At 40.4% G+C, this 18,676-nt stretch overlaps 1 protein-coding gene across 1 annotated transcript in view; it reads left to right on the top strand.

Annotated features, from left to right (window-relative positions):
- Positions 1-12,980, top strand: part of Eif5a2 (eukaryotic translation initiation factor 5A2) — a 19,167-nt gene extending 6,187 nt beyond the window's left edge. Inside the window, exons 4-5 of the mRNA XM_008830105.3 lie at positions 8,367-8,498; positions 9,198-12,980. Of these exons, the coding sequence (XP_008828327.1) occupies positions 8,367-8,498; positions 9,198-9,257 (192 nt within the window). The 3' untranslated portion in view covers positions 9,258-12,980. The remainder of the gene's footprint in view (positions 1-8,366; positions 8,499-9,197) is intronic.
- The last annotated feature ends 5,696 nt before the right edge of the window (positions 12,981-18,676 follow it).

The raw sequence follows: 18,676 nt of genomic DNA on the forward strand, positions 1-18,676 counted from the left end.
TTTGAATCCCAACACCCACATGGCAGCTAACAACTGTCCATAACTCCAGTTCCAGGGGATCTGACAGCCTCTTCTGTCCTCCGCTGGCATTTGCATGACATGGGTACACTTACTTACATGCAGGCAATACACACATACACATAAAATAAAAATAATTTTTTAAAAAGTAAATCTTTGGGAGAAGAAATATATTAATATTTACAGTTATGTTTTGTGTGTTCTTAAAATAAGCTCATGATACAAGAAAAATTGTCTCCTGACTCTTTGATTCCAAGATCAGCTCAGATTAGAATTGCTGATTTCCATTAGTTTTCTCAAAAGAAGTTATAATTGGGCCTCAGGAGAGTCCCAAATTGTTGAGTGTAGAAATGCTTGTTTAGGTACCCAGTACTCTTTGGAATAACTTTTTTTTTTAGAAAGTTATGCATTTCCCTATACTCTACTACAAATTAAATGTCTTTTCTGGATTCGCTAACACTTTGTCATTTGAAGACTGCTTTCTATAAGGAAAGCTACTTAGTTCAGGACATATAGAGTACATATTATAGACCTTTAGATGATCAGTGAATTGCCAGAACTGTGACTGTTCAATTCTAGGATATTCTTTAAATAAGTAATGTTTCCCTTCAATATTGAGTTATGTCATTTAAACTTAAATTATGACATTGTAACATAATTTGTTTTCAATATTTTTTTGTTTTATGTGTATGAATGTATTGCCTGCATGTATGTAAGTGCACCCATGTCATGCAGTGCCCACAGAGGTCAGAAGAGGGTGTCGGATTCCCTGGAACTGGGGTTTTGGGTGGTTGTTAGCTGCCATGTGGGTGCTTGGACTTGAAACCCTGGTCCTCTGCAAGAGTAGATATGCTCTTGATCGCTGAGCCATCTCTCCAGCCCCCTTAAAATTTTTATTACATTTCTTCAGTATATGTATGTATGTGTACATGCACATACCTGTGCCACAGCTGCATGTGTGGAGGTCAGAGGACGAGGACAGCTTGTGGGAGTCAGTTTTCTCTTTCCACCATCTGGGTCCCAGGGATGGAGCTGAGGTCATCAGGCTTGACAGTAGGTACCTTTGCCCTCTGAACCATCTCACTGACCCCATACTGCAACTTAAAATAATACTAACGGAAATAATGATGCTATGATTTGTCTGAGCTTAAAGTCTTTTGATAATTGTAACTTGTTCCATAAAATCCTGTATACCTTCATGGAGGTATTCTTTCTTTGAGATTAAAAAACCTCTAAACCTTGAGAGCCCAGTATTTTATGGAGAAGCATAAATATTTTGCTGTAGAATCATTACAAGTCACAGTGAAAAGAGCCACTTTTGGTTGCTAAGTTAAGTGTATTCTACTTGTATGAAAAATAGCCCCATATATGGAATATATTGTAATATGTAAAACGGTCTCAGAAAGCATTACCCAGCTGGTGCCATAAAGGAGTCTTCAAGGTCAGTTCAGGAGGCACGCTGGTTCATAGTGGAGGAACACATGAGCCAGTGTGTTCTCAGGGTATCATCTCGTCATCTCATTATTTGTAAAATGAGTGTTTTATTCCGAAATGGGACCATATGAAGTACTGTCCCAGGCATGAGGCATGCTGTAAATCAGGTGGAATTTTAATGAAGCATAGCCAGCTGGAAAAGCAAGTCCACATGTAGCCTGGGTCTGTTGCAGTCAGTGCAGATCCCTGTCTGCCAGTGTCATCAGATGCCTAGCTGTTCCTCTTCAGGGAAGGTGTCATATCAGGGTCCCTGTGTCGTTCTTTCCACATAGTAGTGTGGTCAGACCAGCCTCAGTGAGCAAAGCCCGTGTCTTTGAGCCTGTTGGGCAAGGATTGAGGCAGCAACAGAAGTGGAAGGTCACTCAGCAGGAGAAACTTATTTCTGTCTCATCAGAGCCTCGTTTATAGGTGTTTGACAACATTCTGCACGTTTATAGATGTCTCTTTGCATGCTGCCGCCCTAGACCTTGTTATTCACCAGTTTTCTAGCCTGGTTTCCAGCATCTTGACTTTCCAACCCAGCTCTTGACTCCTTGCCCATATTTAGTAGAAATCAACATCTTTGTTTCTCTCTTCTTTCAGGTCCAGTACTTGAGATTCTCTTCGCCCCACAGCATTTGCCACAGCCCCTTCTAGGCAGTGCCTCATGTCAGCATAGCCACTAGAAACCTTTCCAAACTTCTTGTTTTTATAGCCTGCTAATCATAGTGTCCCGTCAAGCCACTGGTAGGAGTTGAGGGAGGAGTGCCAGAGTGGGAGAGGGTGCTTTCCAAGTCTGAACCACTGATCAACCTGTTGGTGCCTCCAGGACCTCCTCAGCTTGATCTCATACATGCATCTGATGCAGGTCATTCTTGTTTGGGGGATATAATAATGTGCAAGAACTCACTGTCTACCTGGGACCAGAATCTCTTAGGAAGCAGCTTAAGAGTACAGTCGGGGGGGGGGCAGTAAAAGGAAGTAAGTCTTACTGCTTGTTTGGACATAGAACAAGAAGCGACTTTCAGAAATTTGTGCTAAGAAAGCACTTGTGGTGATGATGGAGCTCCCCTCGCCGTCTGTTGTCTGCTAACACAGATGCAGGCAAGAGCTTCCTATAGTTCCCCTTTGTCCGAGTTCCTTCTTATATTTTATCTGTTATTTTTATTTTATGTATATGCCTGAATTGCCTGCGTGTAGGTAGGTCCACCGTGTCATGCAGTGCCTTTGGAGGTCAGCAGAGGGCTGTTAGGAAGTCCTAGGTCCTCTGCAAGAGCATCCACTGCTCTTAACCACAGAGTCATCTCTCCAGCCCCCTGAGTGCCTTCCCATTCTGAGTTCATAGACTCTGGTCACTAACTCCCTGCCTTCCTCTTGTCTTGTCCTTTGCTCTTAGCTTATTGTGCCCCAGCATTTAGTAGTTCAGTGCTCTCCTTAGGGTTCTGATAGGCACATCTATTTGCTATTTTACTTTTTTAAAATTATTTTTATTGGGGCTGGAGAGATGGCTTAGTGGTTAATAGCATTGGCTACTCTTATAGCGGACCCAGATTTGAATCCCAGCACCCAAATGGTGGCTAAAGGACCCTTTGTAACTCCAGTTCCAGGGGATCTGGTGCCCTCTTCTGACCTCCATGGGCATCACACACACGACATACACTTACATATATGTCATATATGTAGGCCAAATACTCATAGACACAAAAATAAGTGATAAATAATATTTAAAATTATGTATTATTTCACAGTGTGTGCATCTCTGCACACTCATCAGTACATGGCCAATCTTGCTTCACCTATACCCCATTCCTTTAAAATTTGTTTTTGTTTATTCTTTGGAAATTTCATACATGATTATAATACATTCAGCTATTTATCCCCTCCCCCACCTCTAACTCCTCCTGGATCCTCCCCTCCCACAGCCCCTCCCAACTTCATGTCTTTTCTCTTTTTCTTATAACCCAGAGTCTACTTAGTGCTACTAGTATGCCTGTGGGAATAGGGCACCATCACCTGGACCATGGGCAACCTTTCAGGGGCCATGCCCCTGAAGAGACCTGACTCTCCCTTCCCCCAGACCATCAACTGCTCCTCAGCTAGAGGTGAGCCCCTTCCCTCTCCTCCATGCTGGAGTGTTGCCTGGCTTGATCTTGTGCAGATTGTATGCTGGCAACTGTGGTTGCTGTGAGTTCATGTCGTCATGTCTAGAAAACATTATTTTGCAGCAATCTTCCCTGACCTCCGGCTCTTACATCTTTTCACCTCTTCTACAGTGTTCGCTGAGCCTTACCCCAACTCCTTTTGTAGTTGTCTGTTTTTAAGACAGGGTCTCACCATGTATGTAGCTAAAGTTAGCCTTGGACTCACAATCCTGATTCTGCCTCCCAAGTGCTGGAATTAATGACACGTGCCACCATACTGGGCTGTACCCCACATTTATTTTTCCTTATGTAGTCTCTGCCTCTTGATTATTTTGAAGTTAATTTTAGATACTTTATCATTTCACCTGTATCTTATTATACATCTTTGAAGGCTAAGAACTGTGAATGTAGAATATCCCACCAATTCCTACATTTTCCTAATTGTTTGGCTTTGTTTTTATGAATGTGATGGTTGTTGTTTTTATGTTATTTATTAGTAGCTCATAGCCTGAATAAGGTCCACCCGATAAGATTGGTTGATTCAGCTCTGGCCTCTGTTTTAATCTCTTATCAGATGCACTTGGATTCTCTCTCTCTTCTCCGCAGTGTTTTTTTTTAATGACGAGGCTGGATCATGTGTTCTATAGACTTCCTACTGTCTAGATTTTGCTAACTGCATTTCCTTCCTGGTTTTTTTTGTTTTTTTTTATTTGCCTTTTTGAAACAGGGTCTCCCTGCAGTTCCATCTGGCCTGGAACTTACTATGTAAACCAGGCTAACCTTGAACTCACAGAGATCCGTCTGCCTCTGTGTCCTGAATGCTGGGACTAGAGGTGTGCACCACCACGCCTGGCTCCCTTCCTGTTTTTTTTTTTTTACATATTCCTCCTTTGTATTTCCTGAAACTTGGTAGTGAGATGGAGAAATTCAGGCAGATTCAGTCTATCCCCCGCCCCCAACCATGGACCACATTCCCCCCATGGGTCACATTTAGTGTCACTAACTGTAAATGAATTTTATTATTCTGTGATCATTGACTTGATCCATGAATTTATTAAGAGAAGCAAAGTAGTGATCTGTTATTCCTTCATTTTGTTTTTAGCTAGATTGCCTCTATAAAAACTTTTCTTCATTTTTTTCTCCCTTGAGGAATAGGCATGTATCTTCTAGCATATACTCACGCATGCTTGTATATATACACAAGAAGCCAGTATAAATGCTTCACTGCCTTGCATTATGCAGTTTTTAAAATTTTTATTTGTTTATTTATTATGTGTCTGTGTGTCCATATACATGCCATGGTGCATCTGTTGGCGGTCAGAGGACAGCTTATAGGAATTGGTTCTCTCCTCCACTATGTAGGTCCCTGGAATTGAACTCAGGTTGTCAGGCTTGGTGCCAGGAACCTTTACCCAGTCAGTCATTTATGTGTTTGAATGTTTTGCCTGCATGTATGTAAATGTGTAAATGCACCATGTGCATGCAGTGTCCACAGAGACCAGAAGATGTTGAATCCCCTGAAACTGGAGTTCTGGATGGTTGTTAGGCCCCCTGTGGGTGCTGGGAACTGAACCCCGGTCCTCTGCAAGAGCGGCCAGTGCTCTTAACTGCTGAGCCATCTCTCTAGACCCCATTGCCAGGTTTTTAAATGAGTTGCTTCCTAGTAGCCACTGAAGATGACCAATGAAATAATTTTTTTACGATGAACTCAGGCATTTAAACAGCATAGTTGTGTTTCAATCCATTTTCTTTATCCTCCGTATTGATTCTCAGGTTGCTTTGTCAGGGTCAGTGGGGCCTTAGTCAGCTGATGCCGAGTCCTGTTGCTGTGGCCTCGTCAGTGGATAGTCCCTCACTCTAGTTTCGCTTCTCCAGGTCCGTCATCTACACCTCCAAACTAGACATGGAATCACTCATTTTTCCAGGGATCCCTACATTCTTTTAATAAGATTTTTTAGTAAAGAAAAGGTAATGCATTCTAGTACAAGAGTTTTGGTCAGGAGCCTGTTACACTAATGCATGCTCACAACTGTATTACAAGTGTTCTAACTATGAAGACTGAGAAAGATGAAAAATTAGCACAAAAATATGCTTGAGATTCGACATTAGCACCATTGACTGCTTCCTTTTTCTTTTCATTCTATTTTTTAGGAGAAAAGGATACATTTAGAGTAGAAAACCTGGCAGATTCCACCTTACCAAGCAGTCAGAGTTACAGCTGTTAGTGGGACAGATTGCCATGGTTTGCCTCCTGTGTGATTGGTGACTGGTAACTCTGAGAACACTTCATTCATAGTATTCCTTCCCAAAACACATTGCCTAAACCACAAAGAAACAAGGAAGCAAACTAAGGCTGAGGCGCATTCTGTAAAACACCACCATGTCAAAGGCATGAAAGACAGAGGGTGATGAAACCACTCAAAAAGAACTGAGACCTCCCCAACAGGAAAAAAGAAAATGCAAGGTCTTATCCAGGAGTTGGAGCAGTAAGTTGCTATCAGAGCGTCAGAAACAACTGGCACATTTGAAAATGGGTAGTGGGTTATCAGTGTTAAATTCCCTGAGTTGAAAAATACACCAGATACTTAAGACTGTGTCCCTGTTCATGTGAAAAGCACACAAGTGTTTATTTCTGAAGCCATGGTCTATGAAACTCACTCTCAAGTGATTCAGCAAAAATAAGAGTATGTGGTAATATATTTTGTATATATATAAAGAAAAAACACAAAGTGACTGAATGTTAAGGGGTGAATCTAGGTCAAAGATAAGGGATTTTAATAAGTTGCTTATAAGTGTTTGGGTTTTTTACATATTTATATTTCAGTTACTTTTATGTTTGAAAGTGTTTATATATTTTATCTGTTTATTTAATGGGTCCTGAATACCATTTATAAGTAATTGCCAGAATACCAGTAATATTATTTAGCTCCTATGTTTCAGTCACTAGTCACGTTCCACATCAAGGAATTGCTCCAGAGCAGAAAGGTCTGCCCTGTGAGCATGTCTGTCGCTAATTGTTTGAACACTACTACACTTACACTTAGATTCCTGGTTCCTCACTTCTGCCTGAGCTGCCTCCCAGACATCCCGGTGATTAAAGCATAGTGTTGCCATTGCTCTGTAGGACTTTTTTTCTTTTAGATTTTAGATAGATGCCAAGACTTGAGTCTCCTATGGTAGTTGGAGTTCTGTGCAGTTCCATGGATAGAGTTATTAAAGGGTGCACATGGAGAGCATGAAACTCCATCTGTACACTGTGCTGGCTTACACTGCAGTGGTTAAAAGGGGTCAGGGCTGTGCCTCTGACTCCTGATGTTTATGGTTTATGTTAGCAGCTGATATTCTGGATGAATATCTTTTTTTTTTTTTTAAGTCTCTTGGAACACTGATATGCTTTTTTTTTTTTTTGGTATTTTTGAGCCATCTCCCTGTAGCTCCAGCTGGCCTGGAACTCATTATGCAGACCAGGCTGACCTTGAACTCATAGGATCTGCCTGCCTCTGCCTCCCAGAATCCTGGGATTAAAGGCATGCACCACCACGTCCTGACTACTAATATGCTTTTTTAAAAAAAATATTTATTATTTTTATTTTATGTATGTGTGTGTATTGCCTGCATATAGGTAAGTGCACCCGTGTCATGCAATGCCTGTGGAGAACAGAAGAGATTGTTGAATCCCCTGGGACCGGAGTTGAGTTATAAATGGGGCCTCGTTGTTTTCCTCATTCCTGTAATAAAAGAAATTGAGTTATGTCAAAAAGTGTGCTTTCTTGCAGTTGGGTTGCTACTGGGTTTAATGAATGTCATAGATAAACTAATGTTAAAAGACTGTTATTACCACTCCTCCCTGAGGATCTGTAGGCAGTTGATGGTGCTAGGAGAAGAGACATTGTCTTCAGTGCTGTAGCCCCTGGGACAGTGCCCATGCTCCTGCAGCTTCTCACATATGCTCCCATAAGCCACTCTAATGAAACTTAGCACCCCCCTAAAAAGAGGAAGACATCAGAGCTGAAGGAGGTCCTGGGATCAGCTGCAGCAGGAGGAGGTGAAAGATGGAATTGGACGAATGTGATTAAAATTCATTGTGTACATGTATGAAGAGGGCAGTGAGCTGAAGACCAACAATCTCTGCTTACTTTACTTGTAATCAAATTATGAAATGCAGTATTTATAATAGTGAAACACTGAAATATAACTTGTATGCCCACTAATGGGAAAATGATTAATTTGCTTATAGTGTATAGTGTGGTGGTTAGATTGAGATAATTTACTTACAGTGTACAGTGTGGTGGTTAGATTGAGATAATTTACTTACAGTATACAGTGTGGTGGTTAGATTGAGATAATTTACTTAGTGTACAGTATGGTGGTTAGATTGAGATAAGTCTATATTTTATGATTTGGAAACCTTGTAAGACATGTTATTCATTGAAAACAGCTTGCTGAAAAGTGCCCCATTTTCTTGAAAAGCAGCTCTATTATGTTGTGTCTGTGAGTGCAAGCGCTTCAACCTACACGTAACAGTGCAGATCAGTGGGGAGAGCCCAGGGAAGAGTGAACACACACTTCTGTTGTGGGCTTATTTCACATTCTTGCATTTTAGCATTTTTAAATGCTAAGAATTTATTCATGTATTGTGTGTTTTTGCACTAATGTATGCTGCAGTTTAGCCACATAAACATCACAAAGGAGTGGATGTGAGCTAATCAGTACAAACTTAATTTTTTCTAATAGCTCATATGCATTCAGGATGGTTACCTTTCCCTGCTGACAGAAACTGGTGAAGTCCGTGAGGACCTTAAGCTGCCAGAAGGTGAACTCGGTAAAGAAATAGAAGGGAAATACAACGCAGGTGAAGACGTGCAGGTAAGACTGTTAGAAGCTGTGTCTCTGAATCCACATATAACACTTCGACCTAAATGAGTTAGCAGAAAGCACTGTGTGTGCAGGGGCAGTAGGCTCAGTGGGTAAAAGCTCTTGCTGCACAAGCCTTGATAACCTGAGTTCGATCCCTGAAACCATCATTAAAGTGGAAGGAGCGAACCAGTGCCACAAAGTTGTCCTCTGATTTCCACACACATGCCTGAAATACAACTTTAAAATATTGCTGAAATATTGAAAATGATCTCCTCAAGGCATTTTCTTATGATACCCTTAGAGACCTATTACCAAAGAAATTATCAAATTTTAGCGGATGATTTTTGTTGTTGTTTTAGTTTGATTTTGGTTTTTTGCTAGAACAATGCTTAACTCCATGCTTACTTTGAAGATCTGCCTGTGAGTTAAGGGTTACAAAGAAAGCTAGAGTGTTCAAGAGTGGAGGAGCCAGCCAGCCAGACTGTCAAAACTCTCAAGAGTGGATAGTTTTTCTAGTTCTTGGAAATTGTCTTCTTATTTAACCCCAATCTGAGAAATTCTGCTTTAGAAAGTTGTAAAGAAGGTAGAGTATGTGCTTTGGGTTACCCTTTCCAATTCAATATACAAATACCTGCAAACATACAGTAGTGAACAAAATGCATCTGCTCGTATTGCCTCCTGGAGATAACTGCTTTCATTCCCCTCCAGGTGTCCGTCATGTGTGCGATGAGTGAAGAATACGCAGTAGCCATAAAGCCCTGCAAGTAGACAGAGCTCCGGGCAGGCGGGAATAATCTAGGTCTGGATCAAGCGCAGATCTAAAGTTTGGTTCTAAGTCGTCACCAAAGCTATGGCCTTCATAAGCAACTTCATGTTTTATTTTTGTTTTGTTTATTGTTTTGAAATTGTGCTAGCTCAGTTTTACAGGCAGTTGGTAACTTAGAGAAAATACCGAGATGTATAATTTTTTGTAAGTATCTTTCCTATTACATTCTTGTGATTTTCATTACGTGACTATAAGCAACAGACGCAGCAGCTTCAGCAGATGTCACTTGTCTGAGCAATCACCCCTGAACGGTACTTAAATGATTAACAAACCAGGGTTCAAAAATCAAACAATGTAGCATGCGGTGGACAGGAAGTACCACACGTTAGGTTGAACTGCTCTGTACTGATTTCAGACTTAATCATGTAGCGTTCATATATTATGAAGGGGAGTTGTCACTGTTTCTGCCCATGCATGGCCATCACAAGCTTTTAAACTCAAATCATGTTATCAAAATCTGTCACTTGTCTGGGTGGCCAGGTACAGCCACATAATACCTCGGTTGTGCTGCTCTTTGCCAAGTTGACACTGTCCTGGAGGTTTTGGTACCTGATGTGGTTGACAGAGGGACACTGAACTGTTGGGTAAATTGAGCAAGTCCCACAAATGGTAAAGACCTGAAGGGCAGTGGCAGAGGAGGTGGTAAAATCCATGGGTTTTTATTTAAGACCTTGGTAATCAGCATAAAGAACCAAAAGTGACATTTAGTTGTATTTTTGCTTTTAATGTGTGCCCCAGCCTGCACCGTCAGCACTGGCGGGAGTGGCCTGTGCAGGAGCCAAGCGGTACCTCCACTCCAGCCATGCTGAGCAAGCATTCCTATTGTCTGTTAGCTCTCCTTTCCAGCTGGCTCTACGTATGTGTATTTTCTGACATCAGACTATAAGTGGGATGCCTTGAGTTGGTTTGGAATTCTTGACTTTAAATTGATTTGTTAAATTTATGTACATTTTTTTCTAAAGTAAAATGAAAACAAATCATGAAAGAAATGTTACCTAATTTGAAAATTATAACTTGCCTTTTTAAGCATACATATATATTTTCTGGTTCTCGTATGACTTAATTTGGTTTCTGATGTGAAATATAACTAGGAAAGGATTCTAGGGACTGAATTATTTAAAACTGTTTCAGATGACACCTGTCCATTTCTGTTTAGTCTTTTGGACTGTATGTATATTGTGTCCAGAATTGTAGGCATAGTCCCAGGGTTTGTGAGGACCTTCACCAGAATAGCAAACGTTGCATTAGCGTGACACTTAAAACAAAATCTCTCCCTTGGTAATGCCTTGATTCTCTAACACTGGCTCTCAGATCTCTCCCATCAAACCTGGACCTCAAAGGCCTTTTTTCCGTCATCTAGAGGGAAATCTATGTGACAATGCAACCATTCTAATTGCTGACTTGAAATAGCATTAGAAACACAAATCCCAGGGTTATAATAGCTTGATCTGTATACATTCTACAGTCTGGTCCTGGCCTCTGCAGACCCACCTAGGGAAGTGCAGGGAGGAGAGGTCTAAAGCACAAGAGGGTTGGTTTCAGTGTGACATTGTAGCTTCTGCCCATGCAAAGCACAACTAGGAATTAGGCTGAATTCCTTCCAGTATTCAGTATCTACTACATACTGCTTTAGATTTTTAGTATGGTAACATGTATCTTACTTGTATTGATTAATATATTATCCACAGGAATTCCAGAAGGCTGTTTGTCCTTGCTGTAACGGGTCATTGTCTAGCCCCAGTTAATAACACACTAGTGTTTTGATTTAGTCTTAATCCTGGATTAACTTGCTCTTGTTCTTCCTAACTTGTCAAACTCCACATAAATATATGCTCAGTTGCAATGTAAGGGTATACAGACTAGAGTAATACATCTCTGTCTCCATACCTTGAATGGCAAAAGCTATTTATGCCTAAGTATTTCGTTTTAAATACTATATGAAGTGTATATACTCTAACATATAAGTATAGATTTTAAAGATATGGGACTGTTTATTTTCAGATATGTCAGTAGATGTTTCTCTAGAACAAAATATTTCATTTAGTAAAGCTTTATAAATTATATTAAGAGGAAGCAGGGAACATATTTTTTAACATAGAGCAGAAATGACTTCATTCTTTTTGACATCAGAAGACTATTAAAAATTGATTCCTAGTATTTGTTGTACTTTTTGTAGCAGATGTTAAATTTCACAAGCACCATGTACAGAATGTAGCCTGTCATGTTGATAAATTACCTGGTGATAACTATGTTTTTGTGTGTATGCATTTCACCGATTTATAGGCAGTATTAAAGGCTGAATCTTTGTTTCTAGAACAACAGGTTTTATTTCTACTGTGAAGACTTTGTTACACTTTACTTGTTACAGTCGTACCCCCTCTGACCTAAATCAAATCCGTAGCCTTCACATCATAACTAGTGATGTTTCTTTCATGTTGCCTTCTAAGGGCTGCCAGTCACTTGAAGAAATAGTTACCAACCAAGCTCTTGACTCCCTTAATAGTACAAATTTCTATACCAGTGCTTTATATTAATTACCAAAACTCTTGCAGCCAGACTGTGATACCTTTAACAGAAGATGCTGCAATAACAATGCTTGGGCTCTAGAATTTGGGGACAGTGTTTTTCATTACTGCACAATGTGTGCATAACTACACCTTGGCCTTGTCTGTTTGTTCTTTTTCTCAAAGTCCTCGCTGCTATTAAAAGTACTGTAGTCTGGCAGTGCCTCAAATGTTGGTATTTTTTTAATTTATAAGTTTTACAGAATTTGTTTTTGTATTTTTAAGGTTTCTCAATTCGATTGTTTCTAGTTGGGCTGGAATTTGAATGCATCATTCTCAGGGTTGTTTGTGTCAAGAGCTGGTTTCATTATTTTAAAGCTAAATGACTCAAAGTAGATTGCAAAATTTTTCCCCAATCATAATACTGTTAATACATACAGAAATCCTTGTTTCCGCATATTTAAGCTATATGGTAAATGCTAAGAAAAACGGTGAAATCAGTAGCAGCTATACTGGAATCTTGCCATAACTTTTCATTGTGGGATACAATTAGGTGGTACAATGAGGAAGCCTACCTTTGGTTGCGTATCTGAATCTGATGGCGGCATTCCTTTGGTATGAACCCCAAAGAATTTTGGAGCCAGGCATTGATGTAGTAGTTCTGAAACACAGTCAAAGACGATAGACTGGGCTTCATAACTGCTTTGTGTACCTTAAAATGTTTACTGAATCCTGTAATATAACTAGGAACACGTTTGTTATGAGAAAACACTGCTCTTGAGTACAAGAGCCAAACTGTACACCTGTGTCCGTAAACCTTGTATTGTGCTGGTACTTTCAGACCTTCTGATACTTAGATAGTATTTCAGAATTCTCAAGCTCTTTTCTGTTTGCATTGAGACGAGTAATAGGCAACAAAGATTTTTTTTTAAATCTATGATGGAAGAATCTTTAGATTGAGAAAATTTAATATATTAACTTGAACCTGTTACATTTTTTCTCTGAATTGGGTACATAGCATCATTATTTGATTGTAGAGGAAGCATTTGGATTTAGCTTACAAGAGCACAGATGTTCTGTGGGAGCAGGGTCTGAAGTCGCTATGTAATCTAATGTTTTTCCATTAAAAAAAAAAAAAAAAAAAACACCCAGACGCCAACATAACTACCAAGTGAGGTCAAGTGCCTGAAAAGTGCTGTAACATCTAATAAACACGTTTCCTTTACGTGAAGGAGTGTCAGGACAGTGTGCACCAGGCTGCTAGGAACATACTTATTGCCAAACTTTGCCATCACTGCTCGTCAACGTCTCTTTGAAACAGGTATAAACCTATTTTACAATAACAAGAGAGACATTCTTTCATTTCTGTAAAGTCCCTACAACCCATTTGTTGATATCAGTAGGATTTGGTTTCTCTTACTTCAAGACTGTACTTTTTAAAAACACTGGATATTAAACTATACTCAGCTGTGACTGAACAGCTGGTCATAAATCATAGTTTTGTTCGTAAGATGAATTCTTTATTGTGGTTAGTATCTACTGCAAGAAAGTACTCCTGGCTGTCACAAAGCATACTGTAAATGATGAGTTCTGCAGCTAGCTCTGTGATATCACATCCTTCTGTCCCCTCCAGAAGAAAGCAGGTCAAAGCACATTCTCACCCATTGGCACTTTATTTGTATGACACTATTTGTCTTAGATACAGGATAATTCTTGAATTTACTTGCAAATGTTTTAGTTAAAACTTTAAAATGGTAGGACATATTATGGGTATTATAATTGTGTTGTTTCACATTTTAAAAATGGATAAACTTCGAATGTTTGGTCTTTGGCTATACTAAAATATCCTTTAAAATGTAGGTGACTCTTATCAATGATAACGTTTTATTACATTAAAATATATTTGTCTGTTAACTTCATCAGTTATATTAAATAAAAATAAGCTTAATTTACAGTGTGTGCCATTTGTGTATAGGTTTGTTCTTAAAAAGGCATCTTTATACTACAAAATTGTATTTACTGTGTAGGTTAGTGCTTTAGTGTCAACTTGACACACCTGGGTTGAGGGAGCCTCAGGCAGGGAATTGCCTCTATTGGACTGGCCTGTGGCCACGTCTGAAGGGCATCTTTTTGATGAGTGATGTGGGAGGGCCCAGCCCACTGTGGGTGGTGCCACCCCTGGGCAGGTGGGCCTGTGTTGCATAAGAAAGCAGGCTGAGCAGGGGCCAGGGAAGCAAGCCAGTAAGCAGCATTCCTCCATGGCCTGTGCTCCAGCTCCTGCCTCCAGGTTCCTGCCCTGAGTTCCTATCTTTGGCTTCCAAATGAACTGTGACCTGGGATATGTAAGCTAAATAAACCTTTTCCTCCCCAAGTTGGTAGTGGTCAGAGTATTTTATCACAGCAATGAAGAACAAACTAAGACGATGATATATAACACTTTTGAAAGAAAGCCTTTCATTTTATTTTATATTTCATATCTTTGCAGTGCACTACCTTTATGAATAAGAACATTAATTCCTAAATTTTAGCTACAGATTAGGGTCAAAGCTTATTTTCATTTTAGAATTCTGAGTTGTTTTGGAAACCAGGTGTGGTGATGCACAAACCTGTAATCTCAACTTTTGGGAGGTTGTGGCAAGAGGGTAACTGAGCTCAAGGCCAGCTCAAGCTACACAGCAAGACCCTGTCTCAGAAAACAAATGGGCTGAAGATGACTCAGCAGTGAAGAGTACTGGCTGCTCTCGCAGAGAGGACTCAGGCTTGGTTCCCAGCACCCATGTGGCACCTAACAACTGTCCATAATTTCAGTTCCAGGGGATCAGATGCCCTCTTCTGACCTCCTTGAGTTTTGCTGGACACGGGTACACTACACTTACACACATGCAGGCAATGCACTCATACATGTAAAATAAAAATGATAAAAAAATATTTTAAAAACTAAACAAAATTATAGTTATTGGGTTTGGTTCAGTTTAATTTTTAATTCATTTTACGTGTCCATGTGTTTGCCTTCATGAGCTTCTGTATACCACACGTATGCAAGAGCCCACAGAGGTGAGAAAAGGTTATCAGATTCTCAGAAACTGTAGAAACAGGTAATTGGTTGCGAGCCACCTTATGGGTGCTGAGAACCAAATCCAGGCTTGTGAAAACAGTTAAGTGCACTTAAATACTGAGTCATCTCTCCAGCCCCTGGTTTGTATTTTTGATACAGGAACTCCCTCTGTATCCCAGACTGACCTTGAACTCTGGATCCCCTGCCAACCTCTACCTTCTAAATGCTGAGATCACAGGTATATATCATCACACCTAGCCATTAATTTTTAAAATATGTAAAATAGTAACTTGGCTCAGAATTCAACAAATACAAAAGAGTAAAAATGTCTTCCCATCCTCCTCCCCTTCCTGTGCACCTTTCTGGAGACATTTAAGCCAAAGACATGAATAGTCCACCCTCCCCGCCCTCCACCATGTCCCAGGATCTGAGGTGTTCCTTCCCACAGCTGGGGTTGCTCTTCCCTCTGGAGTGAAGAGTCTGTGACCCAAACCCTTGGCTCTTTTCCAGTTTTCACTGTATCTGAACCACATGACCTAGACAGGTTCAGTATGTCATGGCTCAGTGCTTTCCTTATGCACCTTCTGAACTGAGCCATGACAGAATTACTGTATCACTTATCACTATATACATGACCATTGTTACTAATAACCTTAAACCTTCCAGATCTAGAAACCAGAGTTGGTCAGTAAAAGAAATAAGGGCTAGAGAGATGGCTCAGCAGTTAAGAGCACTGGCTGCTCTTGCAGAGGACCGGGGTTCAATTTCCTAGCACCTACATGGTGGCTAACAACCATCTGTAACTCCAGTTCCAGGGATCTCAACACCCTCTTCTGACCTCCACTGGCATTGCACAACACAGTGTACTTACATGCAGGCAATACACTCATACACATAAAATATATTTTTTTAAAAAGAAATAGTCACCGGGCATGGTGGCGCCCACCTTTAATCCCAGCACTCGGGAGGCAGAGGCAGGCAGATCTCTGAGTTCAAGGCCAGCCTGGCCTACATAGTGAGTTCCAGGACAGCTGGGGCTACAGGGAAACCCTGTCTCGAATAGACCAAAACAAAAAAACAAGTCAGTCTCCCAGTGTCTTTCCCCACATTTTTGTTGTTCCTTGCACATACCAGGATCCGACTTTCCCAGAGGTATATAATCTGTGAAAAAGTGAAAAGGGCTGATTATAGATGATGTGTGTTGTGTATGCACCTTAGTGTCTCTCTCCTTCCTCACTGTTAAGACACTTAGCCAAATAGGGGCCCATTTAAAGATCATGCTGCCCTGTTTCGTGAGAAATTAAAACATCTATCTCCCCAAAACATTCAGCAGATGATTATAACTATAGTCACTGAGTATATATTGTCTCAGAAAGCCTACTAACAAAGTCACATCAGCCTGTTCAAAGTGAGAGTTCTTTCTGAATCCAGTCAAAATGGACATCTAAACAACAGGCATGGAGAGCCTCAGACAGACATGACCAAAGACCCTCTCCAGAACATATTATAGTCAAGGTGCCAAAACTGCAAAGAAACAACATTAAAAACTGAAAGAAAAACCCCAAGTCACCCACAAAGGTGAACCTAGAAGAGTAACATCAGGTCTGTCAGCAGCAACCCTGGAAGTGAGGAAAGAACTGCTCGTTCAAGCTCTGAAAGTAACTGCCAGGCCTTGCTGTTCTCAGAGCTAACCTTTAACATAGAGAAATAACATTTGCCAGCTGTGGTGGCACACACTTAATCCCAGCACTCAGAAGGCAGAGGCAGGCAGATCTCTGAGTTGGGCCAACCTGGTCTACATAGCGAGTTCCAGGCCAACTGAGGTTACAGAGAGACCCTGTCTCAAAAAAAAAAAAAAACCAAAAAAAAAAAAAAAAAAAACCACTTTAAGACAACGACAAACTAAGTTCATAACCACCAAGCCAGTCTTGCAAAGATACCTAAAGGAATACTGTGCACAGAAGAAAGTCTCAATCACAAGAATGAATGAATCCAGGAAAGGAATGGATTAAGGAATCCACCATTTCCAACCCAGTAAACCAACAAACCCCTTTTTCTAATAGGGAGAAAGAAAAGGACAAACAATAAACCAACCAAAGTTACAGGAATTAGCAAATATCTCCCATAATAGCCGAAATGTAAATGGCCTCAACTGTGACAGCCCATCTGACTGGATGGAGAAACAAGATCCAGCTATTTATTGTTTCCAAGAAATGCATATCACAAAGACTGTAAACATGGAAAACAATCTTTAAGCAAATGGAAGTCAAGACAAGCTTGGTATCTGATAAAGTAGACTTCAAACTTAGAAGAGATGAAGGCCTCTACATACCAATAAAGAGAAAATTCATCAGGAAGAGATAACAATTGTAATTATGGATGTATTGAATTTGGGGACCCCCAATTTCATAAGACAAACACTGAAACGTCAAGTCCTGATGTAATCATACTGGGTGACTTCAATACCCCCTCGTTACCTTTAGACAAGTCATCCAAACTAAAACAAGAAACTTCAGAGTTAAAAATACAAGTCTTAGGTTTGGTTTCTTGATCATATCCCAGAGTTCTTGAGCATTGTCATGGAGACTACACCAAACAGATATTTATAGAGTGCACCATCAAATATAGACTATACGTTCCTTAGTTACTTTTCTGTTTCTGTGATAAAATATCCAGACGAAAGCAGCTTAAGGCTGAAAGGACTTATTTTGGCTCACAGTTGATGTTACAGTTCATAGTGGGGAAACCACAGCAGCAGGAGCTTGTGGTGGCTGGTCACATTGCACCCACAGTCAAGGAGCAAAGAGCAATAAATACTTGTGCTCAGCTCACGTTCTCCTTTTTATATGGTCCAGGATCTCAGACCAGGAAATGGTGCCACCCACAGTGGGCCAGGCTCCCACCTCAGTTAACCTAATCAAAATAATCCCCCCAGGTATGCCCAGGGAATGATGTAGGTGATTCTAGATCTCAAGTTGACAATCAGAGTTCACCAGCACAGCTCCACGTTACTTTGAATCATAACCTTCCACCTCATATCCATCTCACAATGCAAAATACCATCCAAATTGAAAAGTCTCCAGAGTCTTCAACCATTTGAACAGTGTGAAAGTCAAAATTTCACATCTCAACTGAGCCTCAAGGCAGTCTCAACTGTGAGCCTCTGCAACGGACCAGCCCAGACCGGGGCAGTTCAGTCCGACGGGAACAGGGTCGTCGAGAGGGTGGACAAGGAGTCGGCAAGTGACAAACAGACACACATGAGCTTGGTGAAAGTCTGAGTGCAATTTTTGCAGTTGCAAGGTTTGAGATATATACAGCATGGATTACAAAAACCGCAGAACAGTCATGCTAAGATTTACAATTCCAGAGATGAAAGTAAAACAATTTTGCCAACACATTTCCCTATCTTATCAACCTGGTACTAGACAGTAAATTCCTGCTTTACTGTGATTTTTACTGCCAGCCTTTCTCATGCACTTAGGATTCTGCTCAGCTCTGTGGTTTCAGGTCAAAATGACCTTAACCCATCACGTACTTTTAACATTAGCTGTACCTGATATTACATTTTTAACTATTTGATAACATTCCTTGCTTATTTGTAGTGGGCCATAGGGCTTCTAAGTTATTTTTAACTCTATAGGCCCCCAAAAGGCTATCCCATGTTAGGGATCCATGAAACCATCCTTCTCTCTTATCCTACCAATTTTTCATCATGGTATTTAATAATATTCAAAGCCCACTCTTTTTGAAATACATAATACATTCTTGTTAGCACTAGTACTTGACTCAACTCTGCAAC

Source organism: Nannospalax galili, unplaced genomic scaffold, assembly GCF_000622305.1.
Source record: "Nannospalax galili isolate Female #2095 unplaced genomic scaffold, S.galili_v1.0 scaffold33, whole genome shotgun sequence".
In the NCBI taxonomy this organism is placed as follows: Eukaryota; Metazoa; Chordata; class Mammalia; order Rodentia; family Spalacidae; genus Nannospalax; species Nannospalax galili.